The 24,105-nt window shown below is 33.5% G+C and overlaps 1 protein-coding gene across 4 annotated transcripts in view; it reads left to right on the top strand.

Moving 5' to 3' along the window:
* The window catches only part of LOC147075677 (uncharacterized), a 367,777-nt gene that overhangs the window by 323,379 nt on the left and 20,293 nt on the right, over positions 1–24,105 (top strand). For all 4 annotated transcript variants that reach the window (XM_085941998.1, XM_085941997.1, XM_085941996.1 and 1 more), the window contains one exon: positions 15,674–15,890. In XM_085941998.1, coding sequence (XP_085798124.1) covers positions 15,674–15,890 — 217 coding nt within the window. The remainder of the gene's footprint in view (positions 1–15,673; positions 15,891–24,105) is intronic.

Here is a 24,105-nt window from a genome sequence, read left to right as displayed (position 1 = left end):
TGCGTTGCACAGAGGCGGCACACTATAAAGGTGGCACATTAAAAAACGGATACAAATGTGACTTTTAAGAGCAGTAGCGGTTTTCTATTAAGTATTAGAATGTATCTAAATCTTAGTTTAAAAAATATTCGTAGCTATCTTAAAAAACCTTACTATTTTTGTACTGTAATGGCGGTTTATCACACAGGCAAAAAAGGGTGCCACTAATCCTGTCAGTCCATGTACACAAAGCCAACACTGTTTGAGACTAGACTTCGTGGAAAAGCTCTAATTCTCCGTAGATGGTGCGCACTACAGTGTGCATATAATATCAATTTAAATTTCTTTCGTTAATTTTTTCCGTCTAAGCCTAAAATAATTAATAATAATTACAAGATAAAAATAACTTTTTATATACAACGTTTTTCAATTTTCTGTTGAATTATTATACTCAATATGCTCAAACTTGTAGGTACTTGATATGAAGTAAATAAAAACAAAGAAACAAACAAATATGGAATACTGAAATTGACATTTCATTTTGATTTCCATAGTAACGCACGTATATAATAATAATTTAGTTGCTAGGACTACCTCCTTAGCAATTTTTTACTTTTTAGGGATTTTTCTGAAATAACTTTCCATACAAAACAGAATTAACTGAAAATGAATTCAATTCTGCTTAAAGATGGCTAAAAGTATTAAAAGAATGCATTGGCATCGTGTTCTGATATATTCTAAAAGTTTCAAATGTCTAGCTAGTCGGAAAGTTAGTTAAAAATTGATTGCAAGATTTGTACTGATAAACAGCCACCGGACAAACAAGAATACGAGCTAAGAAACACGTGGTAAAATAAGGTTAGTTGCAATTAACGTCAAAGTGGGGTGAAATGAAATGGGGTGGCATTCTAAGTCTGCTTAAGGGCGGCACTTTGCGTATGGACGTCACTATATTACATAATTATCATTTATTTAACCCCGCTATTCATAAACTAAGTAATAATTATAGAAAATAATAGCTATTAGAAGGGAGCAATTTCATACCTTCTAGTAAATATGTATATTAAGTATGTATGCAGTAGCTATTTTCAAAGCTTCTAATACTTAGATCAATTTTTAAATTGTTGAAACTTTTTCATATCAAGCTTTTAATGTTGAGTTTAATTAATTTTATTGTAATAATCTTAACGTATAAATACCTATATTTTATTTATTATTAATACTAAAATGCCATTGAAACATGTTATATAATTAAACCAATTTAGGCTGTTTTTAACGACTATCGATTTAACAGTTTAACATCAACGTTAAAATATTATGTGATACATTATTAGTTGGCCACAAATACAGCACACGCCAAGTACGAGTCTTGCACTCGACATTCTATGTGGAATAATATAATATTATCTAACATTTTCTTCATATTATTTTATTTTGTAATAATGAAACCTGGATGTTATTTTATAACCAATGTCCTACATATATGTATGCAAAAGTTTGCCACAAGTAGGTACATGTTGCATTATTATTACAACGCCGCCCACCGTGGGAACAAACCATCGTTAAACTTCAATGACTTTGCCCACATTGTTGTATACCTACATAATAATGTAAGGTATATCGTTTAATAAATGTGACTGACAATCTTCGTACCTCTACGATACCGCCGACATTTCTATTTGTCTATCTCCAGAGACGTATCTAGGAAGGTTTAGGTTTCCGGACAATTCATCGTAGAAAATTAGCCGCGTGGAAAATTGTATCTTCCCGCGCTTTTTACTTTATTCATATTGTATGTTATCAATATTTTCATAGACTATAGAGGGAAAGGATTTAAGATATGTTAGTGCCTATAAAATAATTGGACTTCTCAGTTCTTAACCGGACACTAAGCTTTGTTTGCTTGGCCTAATATAATCTCCGATTTGCTTATGTGGCGAATTTATATATCCTTTCGGAGTGTTCCCATATGTCAGTTGAAAGGGAAGAGCTTGTCAAGTCAGTTATTGTGACTTAGTATCTACGAGGGAAAACTTATCAGTAGGGCCCGGATTTATATGCTAGTGCATGTTTTGTTAGGGTGTATGCACAGCTATGAGAGTTGCACAGAAATCTGTTTTGAAAGACACAGAATCCAAAAATAAATGCATATAAATGCATATTTGAGACGTTAGAGCATATTTGAGACATTATTGCATATTTCATAAATAAATGCATATTTTAGAGCTTTTGAATGTATAATTTTAGTTTTTTTAAATTATTTTATCGAAATATAACTAAGTTAGGAAGGAAGATAGTTCAGATGCACTTGCATTTTAATGCCATCTCCGAGCTGTGGATATATCAGTGGAAAAAGTGAAGTCAACTCGGGCACTTTTATTTAAAGTTTGCCCAATCATCTCTGTGGACGTTGAGAGGTAGTTTTCCGCATATAAACAAAATACTGACAGATACCTAAGCGGAAAATTTAATGCCAGAGCATAATATTGAAAAAAATAATGTAATTTTTTTCGGGCAAAATACAGGAAATAGTATTTAGGAATTGTTAAGTGTGTCGTTTTTATTTTTTAAGTTATGTTTGGTTTACATTGCATTTATTATTCAATTATTTGTAGGTACTTGTGAAAAACTATTTTGTAAATTGTAATTGATTAACTTTATATTCTTTGTTTGTGTTTTTTGTTCTTATATCGTATTACAGAGTTACTAGTTATTCGATTTTTTATCAGTAATATTGGTTGAAGTGGGTATTTACAATTTTTTCCCACAAAAAATTTCAATTTTTAACTGCATATTTCTTCGGTTTTAGTGCATATTTCATTGATTTTAAGTGCATACGTGCATGCATATAACCATGTTTTTTGTTGCATACAAATCCGGGCCCTACTTATCAGCTTTCAAAAAAATTTCAGCATTTTACGGCGAGCGAGATCTTTTCTCATCAGTGATTTTATCAGAAAATAAATCACGCATACTCTAGCACACGCCAAACCAAGGTCTTGGGAAGCTGCTCCCGGGTCACTCTGAGTACGACAGTGAATGGCGCCTAACTTTCGTTACGCCACGGTATACGCATGCATTTATTTAACAAATAAAATAATACGCATGCTTCAAAATTTACTTGTCGAATTTTCAACATTTCATTTTTTTTTACTTTAATGACATTCTTTCCATATTTTGACAATATTGTTTAGTTCGTTTGGGATCCCGTTCGTTTTGTTGGTCCCAAAATCTTGGAATTGATATTTTTGAATTTTATTAGTATTTATGTAATCGTTGATATAAACTAATGTTTTTGTAAAGTAAAAAAGCATTATTCAAAGAAAACTTACTATAAATTTATAAGTTAAACAATATTAAAATCACTGATAATACCATTTCTACTAACCATGTAAATATAAAAAAGTTTATTATATTATGTACATACTAAATGATCACTAGAACTTTTATCTGTGTTATAAATGTGAAATTTCTTGTATATTTAAAATCATATAATGTCGATACCAGTGATTACATGTAAGTTGTACGTATGCAGTTCATCGTGGGACACTAATTATTCGTGCGCCGCAGTACGTGAAACATGAGTTCGTATAACATTTTATCAAATGACGAGTTCTTCGTTGAACATTTCGCCATGGAATACATTTGTACGTATCTTACAAAATGCGGCGATAGTTTGCAAATAGTATTAGATTGACCCTAACCTAACCTAACCTAGTAAAAACATCTCATAAAATTCGCCACATGTTGTAGCATATGCACAAATATACTCCACGGTGAAATGTTCAACGAAGAACTCGTCATTTGATTAAATGTTACACGAACTCATGTTTCACGTACTGCGGCGCACGAATAAGTGTCCTGCGGTGAACTGTTTACGTACAAATTTCCGGATACGGATACCAGTATATTGAGACAATAAAGAATATAGGTAAAATTTCTATGCTGTTTGTCTAATCCTGGGATTTTATCTAGGACTACAATCCTAGTAAACACTATTCGTAAATGAATGATCTGTACATACACATAATTCGTGTGTTTTCCATTTCGCATAACATACACATTATGTGTACAACGTAGGCGTAATTCGTGTTAAAATCGCGCCTGACAATAATTTATTGCTATGATAATAATATTGATGTATTTACGCTGCGTTGTTTTGTTTTGATTATGTCTCAGCATTTTCTCACGCTCATGTCGCGTTCACCTTCCTAGTAAGCTACAACCAAAGTCAATAATCCGACGTATCTTGTGTCAATGACAGACAACTAATATGAATGAAATCGCAACTTCAAGTTTGCATTTTCAACAAGAATTTTTTATCGTCCAAGCAAAATAAATAATAGCATAAACTTACTGCAATACTGTAAGTCAAGTTCAAAAACCTATTTTCCGTATAAGTATTTCCATTTCCGTGTATTCACCGTTGCAAACTTAGCGTTTTTCTTTCTAAATCTAGCATTTTTTTATATGTATGAAGCTTGTAAAATACACATCTGGCGTATGGCTTTAAATCTAACATATTTCGATACCGTAAACAGATTGATATTTCTCGCAAGAAAGCTAGGATAATACACCTATTTGCTTAAAACAACATGGTGACCTCTTATAATGTCTTACATACGATACGAGTGATCACAAATTTTCGTCTCAGATTTTTTGGTTGTATTACTTAGTTGCGAAACAATTAATTATTTTCTTTCAAAATATTTTTTCTCGCAAAATAATATCTAATTTTTTTGTAGTGCGATTTTCAAGACGTTTTTTCCTGTCAACTAGTTTATTTTCTTACTCCATCTGGCATATTTTTGTCAGTGGCAGTTGGCAACACTGCGTATATTACAAAAGAGCTTACGCCCACTACGACGACCATCCACTGTTACGGCTAATGGTTAGAATAACTGCCAGACTATGCACAGTAATTCCATTTTACCCCTGTGCTACCGCATGCATACCACACTACTACTACTACCATGGCCCCACAAAGGGGGGGGGGGGCTGCCAGGTCTCTAGCCTGGGGGCCCGGGCTTAAGGAGGGACTGGCATGGCGGATCGACCAGCCAAGTGAGATATACAAAAAAATTGCACTAATAGTTAAAAAAAAAAAAAAAGGCGCTATTTCACTTTAAATATACTGGCATTTAAAATTATGTGTTTGAGCGATGCAATTTTTGATTATTGGTTGTCGATATTCGACAACTCCATAATTGAAGTGAGTGTATTAAAAAATCGCTAAGCAAATACTCTTAATTTTATCTCTCTATTCTGTTCTATTTGGAATGCGCAACTGTAGATCTTCTCACTGCCTTCAATCTTAGCGATAGGTAGGGGGGCCGCCAAAGATCCTAGCCTGGGGGCCGTTTCAGGATATGGGGGCCATGACTATTACTACCTACTTCACCCTGTTGCGCCCCAGCATTGGAACATAGGGAAAGCACAAGTTTGCGTAACTTCCCTCAGTCTATAATTACGTCTCGCGCTTCCAGGCATGTGAGACTTGCAACACGTAGATTAGTTTTGTAGTACCGCTGCAGGGTGAGTGAGAGTTGATCATGTCAACGGAATCCTTGAGGCTGTACCACATTGGTATTAAGTGTCAAAATCTCTGGCGGCATCCCGAGCACATGTACAAGCCACGCGAAGTAGGCTCTTATTGATTATCTATATATCTATTTATATGATCCGTGGACTGGTGTATTAATGTGGTCGTACCTGTGTACTCCTAAGATTCGGTGAAGACATCGATTCTCAAAGCTTAAAAGTCGATACCTCTGGACCCTGGTAAGATGTCATGTCTCACAACCACAAAGGAACACAAGTAGCACGTACGCGATGAACACACAACATTTGATCCTCACTTGCGTACCTTACTTTACCTTTTTACTTCTACTTCGGCAGTACCTCAGCTTTTTCCTGCTTCCTATCTATTTATACCCATGTTTATGCCCTAAAACCAGGCGTTGCGATTTGTTTTCAGTGGTTGGCCGTCATAATGGGCGCGATCTCTTAAGTTATTAAATTATCCTATTAATAAGGGTAGTCGTAAGTAGGGATTTCAATACCGGTATTTCGAAACCGGTATTCAATTTTTTATTGATACCGAAATACCGGTTTCAAAAATCCAAAATACCGGTATTTTCGGTATTAAGAAAGCATATACATATATGTCACTTTTTCATTACTTACTACTGTATTGTATATTAAATTAAGTTTTATCCTGCCAAAACGCAAATATATTGACTGGAAAGCAATAAAAGTTAAATAACATTAAAACAAAATCCTCAAATATACTTATAGAATTGTCGCGATGAATTAACATATTTCGAAAAAGAAAACATTCGTGGCAAATATTTCCAATTATTCCAACTATTATAATTGATACAACGTATGTACATCCAACGAACATTGAATTTCACAGAATTTTTCTGTACCCGAGACTTGTAGTATTTGTAAAAATTAGCAGTTCTAAAGGTCAACATAATCAATGTACGTAGGTACTTTATTAGGTTGCTATAAAATAGTGTTTTAAATAAATTGTAATAGATAATTTATTCATAGGTACTTCTTTTTTCAATACTATGTTTTGACGAATCCCGGTATTAATACCGGTATTCAATAAGAAATACCGAAATACCGGTATTGATATATTCATTCGGTATTGCAATCCCTAGTCGTAAATAGTTTTAAATCATTAGTAAAGAAAATTAGCTTTTGACATAGATCCGACCATGTTCGATCCTAATAGGATCATATGGGCCTCCACAGAGTAGAGGTTTGTATTAACAGATTTTGTTTTTTTTACGAGAAATGGATGTCAGCCACTTGCTCAACCTATTATTGTAGTAGAAATTAAAAGTTAGTTTATAGTACACTTTGAAGTTCGGGCGTCAGAACAATTATTTTTGTCATTAGTATCGATTAAAAACGTGGCGTAATTTTGCGCCAATAAGGCAAACACTGAATCTCAAAAACACTGTTCAAATGGATGGAGTTAACCTCTATGCATCCATCTGGGGGATGCATTGTAAACCCAAAATGTGTCTTTAGTGTGTTCCCTGACTAATAAAAATGTCTATCTGATATGGCGAATGGTCGCATGTTACTTAGCTATCACAAAAATGTGTCGCGATCAGTGCTTCATCATGTGATACAGAGTGCCGAGAATTGGATTTATTTAAAAAAGCCAAAAAATTTGAGCTTACCGTGTAAGTATAACATTTCCTAACAGGGGTCCATAATAACTATTTCTATCCGCACTGAATACACGGAAGACCCTTTATTTCACACATAACCCTGGAGTTCTTATTGTAGAACATTATACTGCCCTTAGGCATCAAGCCCACCAAGAAAGCGCTCGGTGCGCTCACTAATGAGTAGGCCCCCTCCCACCCGCGCATTACCCTTCACCTATGTAATAAGGGGCTCAAGCAGCACAAAATAATTATTATTATCAGCGTCTCTCATAACAAAGCAATAAAAATATTATTAAATTTCTCGGGGCTTGTAATTAAAATCGGACACGCAATAACTAAACAAAGAGTTCGCTGTTCTTAAATACTGGCTTCTCGCCCGTCGCATCGACGACGCTTCGAGGAGCGTGATTTAGCTCGCCGTTTTCAATGAATGGACTACGTTGTATTTTCGTTGATTCGTAACGCTGAGAAGCCAAAAAACGATGACTCATGGGGCAGGCGGGCATAGTGCGTCGTCAAATCCAGTGCGCGCTGGCGTATTTGATTACGTTGTATTTTCGTTGATTTACGCGCCACTTGTGAAATTTTACGCGAGAGCCCCACTTGCTGCGTTAAGTGGGTTTTACGCCTTAAACTTAGCGATAGGTTTGGGAGCCCGCCAAACATCGTGGCCTGGGGGCCCGCAACAGAATGTGGGGGCTATGCATAGTAGATAAACTTGATAAATTTTATTTGCACTGACTAATGGATAGTGAAAGGATCTTGCGAAACCCAACCCGCGGGATGCAAATTCGCCGAAGATGAAAAAAAAATAGACCCGGATTAAGTATAATAATCTATAGTTTGATAAACGTTTGACAGAATATCTCTTTATAATGAAACACTACAAGCCAAAACCATACAAATTATTGTAACAGATAAACAATTTGAAACAGTTCATTTTCACTTACGATACGATATAAGTGGGGTCAGAAAAGACTATAATTTTAGAACAATAACAGTAAGTTGTATTATTATTGCTGAATACAAAATTATAAAGATAATCTTTCTACGTGCGGTTTGATTGCAAACATTACTTGTTAACACATAACGGAAACTGCAAAATGTGTTAAAACTTACTGCATCCCACTCATTATTTCATAATTCGCCCGTTAAATAGTTACCTACATATTATTTTATGTAGTAACCAGCTGGGAAAATTTCATTCAGTGGGATATAATTATCTATCATATCACAATCATCTTTGTATTGCAACTTTACATTATAGTATAATCGTATAGTTATTATACAAAGACCATTATGGATTTCTGTCATGATTCAATGCTACGCAGGGCTTGTTTACTAGAGATGGGAAAACTGGTCAATTTTGAAGACTAAGTATACTTACTACCAGTATAAAAAATACTTAGTATAGAAACTTGTACCAAAATACTTACTAGTATTTGGAATACTATATAGAGCGTTTGGCGTGTGTATGCGACAAAAATTTCATACTCAACTGAAACTAAAACCAACTCCTTATTAGTATTTGAAATACGTATCGGCTCAGGGAACTCAGACTGTGTATCGGCTTCAATAGAATCGCTAAAAATACGCTGAGCTCCGCTTGTCGAAAAATCCCATTTATTATAAAATTTTAAACACATTTTAAATTTATGAGTTGTTTTTCTGTTAGGTTACAATATTCTTTTTAACAAAAATGAATAACAGTGATTTTTTTTAATTTTAAACATGTTTTGAGCGGTTATATAACAAGCCTAAGCCTGTGCGTCATCTCACCACTGTGCTGCGACACAAAATGTATGACCTATTATTCATAAATTCGAACGCAGTAGACTAATAAATTAAAATATACCTATATTCAAGTGCTATATCGTTCGCGCGCATTTAATGGCAATAGTGTTGAAAGTCTACCAACTGGCGAGTGCACAGAACAGCGACTCGCGATGATATCATCACAAGTTTTTTGGAATTAGTTTATTGGGTCACACATACTGAGTATGGGTAGTTTCATCCGAAACTTGAGTACACAAACTGGTGACAGTATTTCCAACTAACCTCTATTGTTTACACAGGTTTAATACTAATCATTTATTAGTACTTACTCCTCGCATTAACACTGACACGTGTAATCAGGCCGAATTATAATGCTTATTACTAATTCGGTATATTTACGGGTGATAGCTTAGTGCGACTAGTGATTACTAATAATTAGTACTAAACCCGTGTAAACAAGCCTTTAGGGATGAAACCAAAATATTCCTCACAAAAATGGCACTTAGTTGACTTAAAAATGGTGGCCCTATCTAAGTAGGTGCTTAGTATGTACTGTATACCATAATTATAATGGGAACATAAATATCAGTAGTTTAATATTAACTTGGTCAAATAAACCAGTTATAGCAATTATGTAATTTTATTGAGGAAAATCATGCAGTTAGCTAAAATAAAACCGTTTTAATACGTGCATATGATATCCAATTAATAACTTATTCCAAGAAATTGTAGCAAAAAAATAACATTAAATAAATCACATGCATTTAATAACCATTCGTATTAATATTACGATGAACAATATAAATATTACATACGTGCGTAATATTTGTATCAAATGGGAATTTGTACACCGAGCATGCTGCTTTACCAGTTAAAATGTCCTGATAATAAATATGGTGGCTACGATAACCCAAGTCACTATTAATAAAATTGTGAAGGGGTGTCATACGCGCTGGCAAACAAATGTTTGCCGTCTATCGACACCGTGTTGGTATTTAAGACGCGTCAAAGGGCGCCAACATTTGCCAGACTTGGGGCATTGTGGAGGATGCCATTATATAAAACTATTGACGTACATATGTGTTGCTAGATTTCAAATTCAGCCAAGTTCACCTTTAGGTATTTTTGACTTTTTGTGAATTGTTGAAGAACTACTGCTTTCTAACATTTTTGCATTATCGAAATGTGGATCTTATTAATTTTAAATGTTCTATAAACGAAATAATATAAACTTCCACCCTTGTAACTATGTACTTGGGAAAACAAAAAGCTATTTTTCTCCTATTCATCCATTATGGACTTGGCTGATTTTGAAATCTAGCGACATTATATGAATGAATTTTGTGAAAACTAAAATGACTACAAAATTTTAGTTTACCCTACAGAAATTACAGAAAAATTAACTCTACCTGCATTCTAATAGGGGCAATTTCAAAAATTTTGTGTACGACAGTGTTATTGTCTCTTTAATTTCAAATACGTAATAGAAAATAATTAAATTTAGAAAAAAAAATAATTGTTATAAATACATATTGTAGTGTTCTCTACTCACCCATATGGCAATAATGGTCATTCTTATAGATTTTTTATTGTATAATATGAAAGTTAGGGACTTATAGAGGAAGAAAGAGGGATGTCAGTTTTGTTAAAATGTTCAGAAGACGAAATATAAGATTGCTACACTCATATTAACCTCTTTTCTGCTACTTTGTTTTTTTTATCTATTGGTTCAGGTTAATCTCTATATATATAAAAATCTCGTGTCACGATGTTTGTGGTCGAACTCCTCCGAAATGGCTCGACCAATTTTTATGATTTTTTTTTATGTATATTTGTTAGGTATGAGAATAGGTCAACAAGTATATTTCATACCGCTAGGTGATTAGGGTATCTCTATCCAGAAAATTAATTTTTAATTTTTTTGACAAATTTTTTTTAGTATTTTTTTTATTATTTGGCATAAAAAAATACTTATAACCCCAAATTTTCACCCTCCTACCCCCACCCTCCCATTTTTAAATCGCGATTTTATTATTTTTGTATGAACAAATTTAACCGTCGTTCGTATTTCAAACAGAACGAAATTATTTATGTTGTTGAATGACAGATGGCGCTACGTCCGAGAAGAATTCAAGAGAAGCGTCGCGTCATTTTGACATTTCATTCGGCATACCACAACGCAGTGCGTGCAAAATTTTGTAGGATTTATTTTATTTATCTATTTTTATGTGCGTGTATTAATTACAGTGCACAATGCCAGAAAGACGCAAGGGGGGTCACTTGGGCCGTAAAACGAATAAAGCAACACACATGCGAAATAGTAGAGCAGAAAGAACAGACGAACAAATCCAACAAGATAACAAAAACGTGCGTGTAAGCATGTCGCAATTGCGTGCATCTCAATCACAAGAGGCACGAGCTAAACGAAATCAACAACGACAATTGGAACGGAGCCAAGCGCGCCGGTTCGTAGTTAACACACGCAGAGCAAATGACCGACAACGCCAACAAGTACATCGAACATTTACATCCGCTTCGTTCCTTCGTCTCGCATTCGAGTACGAGCCAGATATTGAATATTCCGCTCATCCAAAAGTGCTGATTGGTACTATGGACAAAGAATGTCCCCATTGTCATGCGCTCAAATTCAAACATGAGTCAGCCGGGATGTGTTGCGCATCAGGAAAAGTGCAACTACCAGAAATTGAGATACCACCAGAACCATTGAACGGCTTGCTCATCGGCACGGTTCCAGATTCAAACCTGTTCCTGAAGTCCATTTGCACATTTAATTCATGCTTCCAAAAATGACTTCGTCCGGAGCAACAAAAATAGTTCACAATACTGCTGCAAATGGTCAACAATTCCATTCTACGTTCAAAATCAAAGGCCAAGTATACCACAAAGTAGGCTCATTGCTGCCAATGCCAAACGAACCACATACATTTTTACAAATCTACTTCATGGGCGCGGCGGTGAGGACATCAATCATGTGGATGCACGTTGCGGCTACAATAGCCTCAATTCGCCTAATGCCAGGCGCATCGTCGGCGAACTGGACGCCCTGTTGAATGAGCACAATGAATTATTGAAATTCTTTAAAGCACACATGCACGAATTGCAAAGTGACAATCACGCTATTGTCATCAATCCTGATAAAACACCAGCTGGAGAGCACGTACATCGATTCAATGCGACTGTTGTTGACGACATTGCTGGAATCATGGTTGGCGACCGCACATCGACGCGAGAAATCGTGATTCGAAGAAGAAACAATAATCTGGAGTTCATCGCTGACACACACCATTCATAGGACGCTCTCCAATATCCGCTAAATTTCTGGAAGGGACAAGACGGATATTGCATAAACATTAAACAACGAGATCCTGTCACAGGTAATTCATTCATTATGATCATCATTACTCATTTTGAATTGAGAAAATGAATGGTTGATGTTTTTTTGTTTTTATCGGCGGTCATCGTCTACAGCGCTCTACTCCTCTTTCTGTCATATATCCTATCCCCACACACTTACGATACATTCGTTATTTTTTATTTAACAACCAAAATATTCACTAGAAATAATTTATATGGCATAACAACGTTTGCCGGGTCAGCTAGTTTATTTATAATAATACCATCTAATAAAGCCAAAACCATGGAAATCTTTTACTTTCGAAGATATAAAAAAATCAAACCCTCTTTAGCTTGTGCGTTAAAATTTTAAACTGGAATATCTTATGGCTCGAAGTTGTTTTGCTCTATAGTCTTACGAGATTGTTAAGTACACAAAATTTGCTATTAGGTAGAATAAGTCTAATCTCCTTTTAGAGAATTTAGTGACATCATGCTTTTTCCCTGTACCTACCCCTACTCTTTCTTTAAGCACTAAAGTGCATGGTTGCTACATCAGTCCCGTGCAGCATCATTTCGGCACAAGGAAGTTTGGCACTAAAATCTTTTCATTCTGACACGTTTATAGCGTCATGGAAGGCGGCCGTGCACAAACAGCGGCTGCATATACATGGCGGGTGGAGATGGGGCAACTCAAATCATTGTACTCTTAATAATATATATATATAAATATAAGTTTTTTTTAGAAAAAATACCCATGTTTCTGTTAGGTATTGTATGGAATGGTGTAGGTATACTGTAAAATATCAATATATGAAACACATCCATAATAATTCGTGCGAAAATCAATTGTTACATCCAAAATTTCTAAAGCAAAAATTATAGTACGAGTATATATGATGAAAATTGATCGTGGGAAAAAATATTACATTAAGAGCGTACATAAGTGAAACGGCAAATAATTTTCAACAATATGTGGAACGAAATTTCGCAGTCGTCGCCAATCGGAGATTGACGTCAAGGTGTGAGCACGTCAATTGGTTTTGTGATGGCGTCGGAGGAATATATTCTTAAATCGTGTAAAGATGATTAAAAAATGTTACCCAATTTACTTGAAAAAGAAAACATGTCAATATACTATTATTATTACTAATATAACAATAACATAACATTAAATGGACGCATGTTGAATTTTTATGACAAATTATGTTCTGTTCGTCACGCGTTGTTTTCACAATCTGTGCGTTGCGTAGCCACGATCGTTTTAGACCGTGTCTCAGCTGAAGTATAGCCTTAACAAAAATAATTGTTGAAAATAACGGTCGTAGGGAGAACAATTATTGGTCGCATGAAAATTAATAAATTAATTAAACATAATAAATTGATTATTGGATGTTATATTGTTATATTATTATGTATACATTTTTTTATATTGCGGATTCATTATTTATTTTTTACTTTATAAATTAAGTATTTTATAATGATTCTCATGAAGTATCTACCTACGAGAGAAATGGCAATATAAGGTTGATTACTTAGAGTAAGTAATGACGACGTAAGGCAGATGCTATTATATGTTTTTTGCAAAACGTTTCGCCGATTATAATATTAAAGTCTTACTAAATCGTAAATTTAAAGTAATTTTTAAGATGTGAATAGTTTTTTGTTATATCCAAACATATAACAAATAATTCAGCAATTACACATCACAATTAAAAACACATTAATACAGGTTGCTTTCGTGTTTCGATCAACACATTGGATAGGTACTAGAAATGAGTTTCTATAAAAAAGATTCTCGTTCGAATGAACGTATCGTCGTGAGTCGTGACCTGACCTTAATAATATAGGTACTGCGTGAAATGATAAGCGCTTTTTGATTTGTCTCATGAGACAAATTTTTGTATTAGAATCGAAATAAAAATATACACATCTTTCAAATAAATGTCATAATAATTACAAGATAAAAAGAACTTTTTATATACTTACCACGTTTTTAAATTTTCTGTTGAATCATAGAAACTTGATAATTCTATGTATTAATAATTTAGGACAAATAAGGCAATTGTCAACAAATCATTTTTTTGCTATTTTGCAACAAACAAACAAATATAGCATACTGAAATGTCATTTTGATTTCCATAGTAACGCACGTATATATTAATAATTTAGTTGCTAGGACCACCCCCTTAGCAACCAATAATAATGGATTGGATTACGGATTTCTTCCAAAATAACTTTTCATACAAAACAGAATTAACTGAAAATGAATTTAATTCTACTCAAAAATGGCTAAAAGTATTAAAAGAATGCATTGGCATCGTGTCTAATATATTCTAAAAGTTTCAAATGTCCAGCTAGTCGGGAAGTTAATTAAAAATCGATTGCAAGATTTGTATCCAACCACCGGACAAACAAGAATACGAGCTAAGAAAAACGTGGTAAAAATACTGTTGTATGGGTTCACGATTTGGTTTGTAACCTTATACCCCGTTTACACGTGCATGGATTTACTGTTGACAGTAAGAAAATGTATGGGTAAACATATATTATCCTGCAGTTGGCAAGATTGTGTGCTTTGAAAGCTTCTGAATTTTCACGTGACAGTAATTTTTTTTCGATCTGGGCCTGCGCAGTAGAACGATAGTGGCAAACCTGCCGGCAAAAAAAAAATTTTCAGGTTGACCGATTTTCATTAGCTGTCAAATAGTATCATAAAATGACAACATCGCGTCTCGCTCACTCGTAAAGAATGAATTGAAGAGACAGTCAGCACTTTTAAGTGTGAACAGTTATTGTCGCGATAGTTTATTTTAAACACTATTATCGTTACGTTATTATCTACACGTTATCAGGCGCTATTATGGACGTATGCGTATTGCATACATTGCATCATAGTGTGTATACTATATTATTTACTTACTCACTTCACCCTATCACGCTCCAGTGTTGTAGATAAGAAAAGCACAAAGTCGCGCATATCACCATGTGAGACCTGCAGCGCGTAGATCGCTTTTGTAGCACCTCTGCAGGATACGGAAGAGTCGGCTACGGTAACGGAACCCTTGAGGTTGTGCCTGTATGACTCGGGTGTTTGTAACGCGGTCGTACCAATGAATATCAATATACACGTACCTATTTACGTATTTGCTTGTTGTTCAAATATTATTTATCTAATAATAATAATAATTTACATATTATATAACTAAGTAACTCACGTGAGGTTTTTTGTTTCTGAAGACTTTAAATGATTCCAACGCACAAAAAGATATTAGGTAATTAGGTATACAGATATTAAAAAAAAAAGTAACCAAACGTCAAATCATTTAGTTCGTAGTAATTTTATGTTTATAATTTTAATCTCTTTCCAGGTAGCAGTGACCTCCGGCATCACCATCACCACGGCGTATCCTCAAATTACTCCCTGGACCGGAAACTGCTCTCCTCTTCTTCTTCCTCTCCCCCTCTGGCGATGGCATCTCTGACGTCTCTTCCGCTCAACACCGGAAGTAGAAAGCTCATCAACTATGACTCCATGGAGAGTGTTAGGAAGTCACCAATCTCTTCAAATCACAGTCAGTCGAATGGGTAAATATAATATTATCAATATCAATTGCTACAATATTAAACTTTTTGATAAATATTTATTTTGTACAACGATTCTAATGTCAGTAGGTAATGTTTTTTTTCCTCATGCTCTTTTACTGGTGAATTTTCCTTAGATATCGATCGATATAATATGATTAATTCATACATTTTCCGTTCTGGCGCTGTAGTCTATCATAAGCTTGTGAAAAAATAAGGTAGATGGCAACTAGGTAAGCAATAGTATGAACGCTAGATGTCAGTGTAAAATAACAATAATTAACACCTAACATCATTATTGTTATAATGAAGAAGGTAACACATAAATATGTAATAATAGTAGTGTTGTTAATATATGTTTTGGATGTTTATGCATTGTTTTAATGTCTGTCAACACTATCGGCGCCGAGCTATAAATAGATTTGTTAATTAGTAATTACTATTAATAACTGAACTCCAAAACAAACTTTAACGACATAATTACCTAGCATTTTAATGTGTCTTCAATAATATTGCAATCACTCCATCAAGCATGGGTCCAGGTAAGTGGATGTAATTATAGCCGTTTTTCTCTCTGTAGAAAGATTTGCGGTTTCCTCCCAAAAGTATCAATTCGACAATTATTTACGTAGGTACATGATATTATAACAATAATTTGCATGTTATGTAATAAAATAATAAATAAACATTTTAATATATTTTGTACAGATATTGTTCAGTAAATAATATGTCAAAACCATCTGACTACCGTTCGTTACCTACTCAATCAATTCGATATTTGACAAGAAAAAAGAGATATGTTGGAAAATATAAATATATCTGAGAAAAGGGTCAAATCAACCCGTGTAAATTAATAATATCCACACTGCATAATATTTACAAACAATACTGCACAATATTTACATACAAACTGATTCAAAACTCATAATATTTTTAGCACTCCTAAATAATAGTACAGATTTTAGGGGCATCTTCATTTTTACATCGCACACAGATTTGTGCTACAACGACATCTAGCTACAGAATTGCGAAACATGTAATTTAATTTACAAAATGTTCCAAAATCAAATCATACCTAATGTAAAATAAATTTTTCTGACACTTAAAGATCACAATTAAAACATTGTTATGAAATGAGGGTTGAAAGCTTTTTATGTACTTAGTTTTATTATTTAAACGTAGATGAGTAGGTAGTTTGATAGGATTTTTCGTAGGGGTAAATGAGATTTTTGAGGTTTTTTTTTATAATTTCAAAAGTATAACCGATTTAGCGATTTTACCCATTTAAGCAGGACTGGATTTAGGCTAGAAGAGACCCCAGGCTAATGCAACTTTACAACATTTTCAAATATTTTTAATAGTATTCGTGCTCCTTTGCTGTAATTGCCGTCATTTAAACGTGAATATTTTGGCTGATGTGTGAAAAATTTACAATCTTTGCATCTCATAACGTCCGAGAGTCTAGTCATAGTGGGTTTGGAGCAAGGCCCACTATAGTCAGGCCGTAACAAGAAACTGTAGAATAATATATTATTCTATTGAGAGTAGTTAATATTTTATTGAGCTTTTGTGGAAGCTGCTTCGTCTGCCTCAGGTTTTTTTCAAAATTTGTTTTTCGAACGTTGGGGCCCATACCAATTTTCGGGACCTTGGTATATTGCCCATTTAGCCATATGGTAAATTCGGCCCTACATGTTATATTTACGCTGTCTTTGTTCTGTAAGCAGCCTTCCTCCTAAAAATAATAATTGAGATAACACACGACAAATTATTCCTTGTAAATGAAGAAATTATATTAAGCTGCTACGAGCAGTTGTCTTTTTAAAAGATTATGTGTAACGTCTTAGCACTTATTACAGTCACCATTTTGGAATTCGAAATCCGATTAGCATCCCTTCTCAAATAAAACGTGAAAGTCACTTGTGAATGCTAAGTGAAGAAATAAAGATAAGGAGGAATTCGAATTTATGCATTTTCATTAATGCTTCACTAACTTTTGTCTGTTATTCCGCTTTCTAAGCTATTATCAAGTTTACGTATGCAAGTGATAAATTTAAAATACAATAAAGAAACATTGATAACATCGCTTATAGTTTATATATTAATCTAAGGAAAACGAAACAAGATCGATAGGTTTTCTTAATTAATATCACATTACCTAATACAAAAATGAATAATCAACTGCGATTTCATTATCGATATAATATCGGCAATAGAAAAGGAAAAGGGCGTAACCATAAGTTTAAAAAAAAATAGGTTTCATTGCATAATAACGTTGTACACAACTAAATACACGTTGTATCCAGTGGATGTAAGCTGAAAATGCCGATTTATTATCTAAATTTAGCTAACAATTAAAAAAAGGTAATGACGTGGGAAAAACGTCTTCACTATCATTTTTGTCGATTTTTTTCTTCTTCTTATTGTGCCATCCCCTAAAGGAGGTCGGACACCATCAAGGCAATCTTGGATATGTCGTCTGCTACCCGGATTTTTTTAATTAACTCAATAATTAATATCAGATTAGGGAGATAAAAACTAAATTATTAATTATCATATCACTTCAAGGTTATGTCTATTTTGACCGAAAACCACAACAAAAACTTGTTGTGCCCTCTGTAAATTTTACATAATGTGGATTACGCCCTTTTTCCTTCCACAGTCGATATGTATAATTATGTAATACCTACTTCATGGGATGTTTCGCGTGTATTTAATTATAGAAATATTAAAGCGAATTGGAAAATCCGCTAATATTGAAAATCATCTGACGTAAAAAATATAATATGAAATTATAGTAGGTAATCAGAATAGTGCTTCCTGAAATTTACAGTACATATGGCAAGAAACTATTTGTTTTATTCAACGAATCAATAAAGAAAGTGACATTCTTAAATCTTGTGCAAGTACGTTATAATGCAAATTTGGAGAGATCCTTACACCGGTTAGTATTTAAACCACATAATTATTAATACTTTGATTTAAAATAGAAAAGCCGACTGCTTGTAAAGATAGTTACTAAATAGGACACACATAGCTTAGTGGTTAGAGCACATAGGCGTGGATCCCGCTTGGTGTCGTATTTTTTTGATAACTATTTTTCCAGTGATTGTATATTTCTCTGATGAGTTTTCAAAGTATGTATATACATAATATAATTATATAGTTAAATGAAATACATCAGTACTTACTCCCTCTTTAAAATATATTTTTGAAAATACATAATTTTATTAGAAAGAGTACCTATAGGTACTTATACTTATTAGAAAAAATATATTTTATGAATATATGTTTTTTTCTCACTAGTTATATTAATTATGAATACATCTCCAACCAATAAAAAAATATTTTGAACAGGTCGTCGTATTCGTTTGTTGCAATTATTCAAAAATAACCGAATAAAATGCATTTTTATTTTTCGTAAAAATCGATGTTTTTAGATTGAAAAAAAAAACATTAAACCTATAATAAATGGACAAAAGAGATACGCTAGTTCCAAGAAAACTTATTAAACAACATTAAATCGATAATTTTGTTTCAATAAATTACTTGGAACAATAATTAATGTATCTAATAGTAAAACCCTTATTTTAGCCATTTTTTCTTAGTCGCTTTCTCTCTGAAATAAAAATATATATTTTATTTTTTTCATTGTATTTAGATAGGTATTGATCGATTAAAATATGCTTAAAGCATTAATTAAAGCGATAATGAATTATGTCTCCCCCTTAATAGACAAAAGACATTACATGCCTAATATTAAATAATACAAATCAAGCGTTTGGAATTCTTTATTCAAATTATGTTCTTTTCAAAAAATACTATGCATATAGAATATAGATATGAAACGCTAATAAAACCCAATAATTGGCATTCATTAAGTATGTATGTACTTTGGTACTTACCAATACAAATGGATAGTCACCTACTTATTAAATAATGTATTTCTAATATTCTAAGGCAAATTAGAATTCTAATTTCCAACATCTAACACGTTCAGATAATAATCTTAATTTATTTTGTTATAATTGTAATGCAACAACGTAGCGAGCTGCATTGATAATTATTTTATTGTTAGCTTTAGAATTGCTAATGAACATCAAATGTTTAGAAAGTTTCTTAATCGTTACCATTAGATTCAGATACAACTTGTGATAATATTTATGTTAAATTAAGAATTATATTATACAAACGAAAATTAATGATACTATGCAGTGGTGCGTTTCTTTTAGGAAAATGACGCAACCGATTCGTCAGAAAATTTAAAAGAGTACTTCCGAAAAGTTAAAATCAGTCACAATGTCATTAAATTATATTTAAATGTACACACACCCACAAATTGAATATAAAATATTATAACCAAACTCCTACATTTATTATTTTGAAATTAAAAGTACATTATCATTTTTTATCGTATTATGCGTCAGGCATATACGTCATCAAACGCGCCACTGGTAATATGACCTATAATTTAATTTACTTAAATGACCTAGCTAAGTATTTCACATCAATCAGTTCTAATATTAATTTAGGTTCGCGTTGTAAAGGGGCGAGAACTAGGGATTGCAATACCGGTATTAAATTATTTATCAATACCGCAATACCGGTTACAAAAATTAAAAAATACCGGTATTTTCGGTATTAAGAAAGCATCCGCGTTCGAATATCGAAAATGAATTTAATGTTATTTTTTCATTAGGTACTTACTACTATATTGTATAATATTAAATTTAGTGTATAAGATTAATGTTTAAACGCAAATATATTAACTGGAATCAACAAAAGTTAAATAATAATAAAACAAAATCCCTCAAATATATATTTAACATAGAATGGTCACGATGAATTAATATATTTATTTCGAAAAAGAAAACAGTCGTGGAAAATATTTCCAATTATTGTATAACTACAATTGATTCAACGTTGATAAAACATCAAACAAAACGTTGAATTTGAGAGAGATTTTCCTGCACCTGGGCTTATATTATTTGTAAAAATTCTAGCAGTTCTAACATATTATGATCTATAAATATTTATAATGGTCAATATAATAAATGTAGGTAGGTAGGTACTTTACGTTGCTATAAAATAGTGTTTTAAATAGTTTTTTATAGCTATATTTATTGATAGTTTTTTTCTATATGTTTTGACGAATACCGGTATTCAATAAGAAATACCGAAATACCGGTATTGAAATATTCAATCGGTATTACAATCCCTAGCGAAAACCACTTCGGGGTAAAGGAGTTGGAGGATGAAGAATACTTGTTGTGAGAGTAGATGAGCAGAAGGCTGCGACTATATTGAGTGGTTGATAAGTACAATGAGAAGAGCGAAGTTAATAGTGCAGGGTACACGGGGTGAGATATGCTTAGTCGGCGATATTATGATCGAGTGTCGTTCGGTGAGATTGGCTCAGTCCGAGGCACGATGATAGAGTGTACTGCTTCTGAGATACTGATATTTGGTATTTAAAAAACTTCCAATTGAGAGAGATTCAGTGGCAAATTTGCGCTGATGGCACTCCTTCCATGCAGGGTCGTCAAAAAGGCTTCGTGGCTCATGTATTTCAAAAAAAATCACAATTGAACATTGTACATTGTATGATTCACTGCGAAGTTTTGGTGTCAAAGTCACTGCCATCAGAATATCTTCATGATACGTCGCATCATGGACCCCTACATCCTGAAACGGGCCCCAAGGCTAGGATCTTTGTAGGGGCCCCCTACCTATCGCCAAAGTTAAAGGCAGTGTGACACTCTATAGTAGGGTTTTCCAAAATGGTGTTCACGGTAAAATTAAGTATATTTAGTGTATTTTTAATATTACACCCACTTGAATTATGGAGTTATCAAGTAATGACGCAAAAACAAATTATTGCACAACCACATATTATTTTATTATCAAAGGAAAATAGCGCCGCAGTTGACTTTTTTACTATTAGATAAAATTTGTGATGTGTGTTTATCTCACTTATTTGGTTGACTCGCCTCGCCGGGCCCCCCATGAGCCTGGGCCCCAGGCTAGAGCCCTGTCAGCCTCCCCCTTGTGGGGTCATGCGTCGCATATCAAAAGACTTTTGCTTTCTCATTGTCCTTTTAACGTACACACTTCGACTCCGTAGGTATGCCAGTACAGATATCGCCCTACATCAAGTGACTAGACCTATGTATCGATTACAGAAGAGTTGTTTCATTTTTTCAAAAGTGGTTCTTGCCACCCAATCCTGATCTTAATCCCATGGTCTGGACTCCAGTCTCCATGTGATTCGTAATATTAGTTTGCTTTGTTTTGGAACATAAAATAATGTTGCAAGTCCCATACCAATTCTACTGTCATAAAAAGTTTGCTGTTCTATTCACGATATAACATTGGATAATTTTGAAGTCTTTGGCGTATTTTCGATGTTTTGCTTATGCAATATGAAACGTTTTAATAGTAATAATTATTATTTACGCGTTTTCTTTGTGATTTAGTCCGTTCACCTAACAATTATGATATTATTTCAATACAGAAATATAATATTTTTCATAGTGTTACCTCACTAGCTGTCAGTTATCTTACGCTACGCTGGTCATCTGATATTACTATTTTTTTCGTCACGGTCAAAAAAGCGTTCAAAACATAAAAAATGAAATCTAATTGAGTGACTTGTGTCGTTATGATCCACGCAATCATTTCACGTAACAATTGAGGAGTCGTTTAAAAGAAAGGCGTAAATACATTTGGGGCGTTTCGCGTTTTACTATGACAGTATTTTCATAATTCTTGATTCCTTCTTTCGGATATATGTCGATGTTTATATTTTCCCAATCTGTCACTGTCGTAAATAAAGATATATAACTGAACTCAATCTCTGAGAAACTTATGCCTTGATTTTCTCTTTCTGTTAGGACCTCATTTTTCAGAAATCTTCCCCTGAACGATAAGATACAGAAGTTAATATCTATTAAGACGTCAAATAATGTGGCCTAACAAAGCCGATTATATCCAGGCCGTAGCACTGAAATTGTAACAATTTATTTCAATTATATTCTACATACAGTTTACCATATTGCATTCGAAGTAATTATGAGCAATAACTAGCACTAACATTTAATTTTTCAGTTTCGTGTCACTATCTGACTAGAGTGGACCTTGGTGGCCTAAGTATGCCAACTTGCTAGTTTTAACTTATTTGACCTTTTTCACCCTTGATATTTGTAACGTTGGAAAACTTTATGTATTCTGTGAGTGTCCTACATCTCTACTCCGTATAGTAGATCGTAAAAACATAGTATCTTACCATCATTGTTTTAATGTCTAATGTCCAGATCGTTCCAGTTTTTTTCTTTATCGATCTGGAAACTACAAGACGTGTTGATAGTGGTCAAATTTGGGTGCCGGACGAAATCCCGAAGGCCGAAATTTAGACCATTCGGGATTTCAGCATTCGGGATTTCGGCCTTCGGAATTCCGGCCTTCGGGACTTCGACCCAAACCCGTCAAATTTAAACAAACATATACGCATTAAATATAGTTACTATTCTGTCATCTTTTTTTATTCAATTTAATATAAGTGAAAATGGATATTTTTAGTAGATGAGCTTTAATTTCTTTCTGTAAACCGAGAAATGAACTGTAATGCTGAATGTAATAAAACTAAACATCAAATAATAAATCACCCAAATGAAATAGCTTACAAAACATAGTAAATATCAAAATTACTAACGTCCATGTGTATTTATAAATAGTATCAAAATATTTAAACACGTTTTTCTAATAAATATTGTTTAGCACTTACTCCACTCAGCTCCTTAATTTGGTAACGGCAACTTAGATTAACAAACAAAAAATTCGTTAGTTAAACTGACAATTCACATAATCTAAACCTACTACTTTGTATTGTATATCACTGCATATTAGATAAAAACCTCCCCCAACACAAGTATAGTAGAATTTTCACGAGCCGGAAAAGGTGAGATTTATTCTATCATTTTATCCTCTCTACTCACGCTTTTGATCTGAAAATAATAATTATTGATGGTTTCAACATTGGTACCTACTCCGCATTAATTTTCCGAATGATTATCTGAATGATCCGAAACATCTGTCAATCAATAGCAATCACTCAAAAATCGTAAAATAATCTTAAAGTACCTAATTGTGTAAATTTGCTCTTTATCGTGGATTCTGTCATACCTCATTTGGTTGGATCAATTTAATAATACTAATATTT

Source organism: Rhyacophila brunnea, unplaced genomic scaffold (assembly GCF_057557595.1).
Source record: "Rhyacophila brunnea isolate RB1 unplaced genomic scaffold, BYU_Rbru_1.0 scaffold_14, whole genome shotgun sequence".
In the NCBI taxonomy this organism is placed as follows: domain Eukaryota; kingdom Metazoa; phylum Arthropoda; class Insecta; order Trichoptera; family Rhyacophilidae; genus Rhyacophila; species Rhyacophila brunnea.
This window is presented reverse-complemented; position numbering and strand designations above follow the sequence as displayed.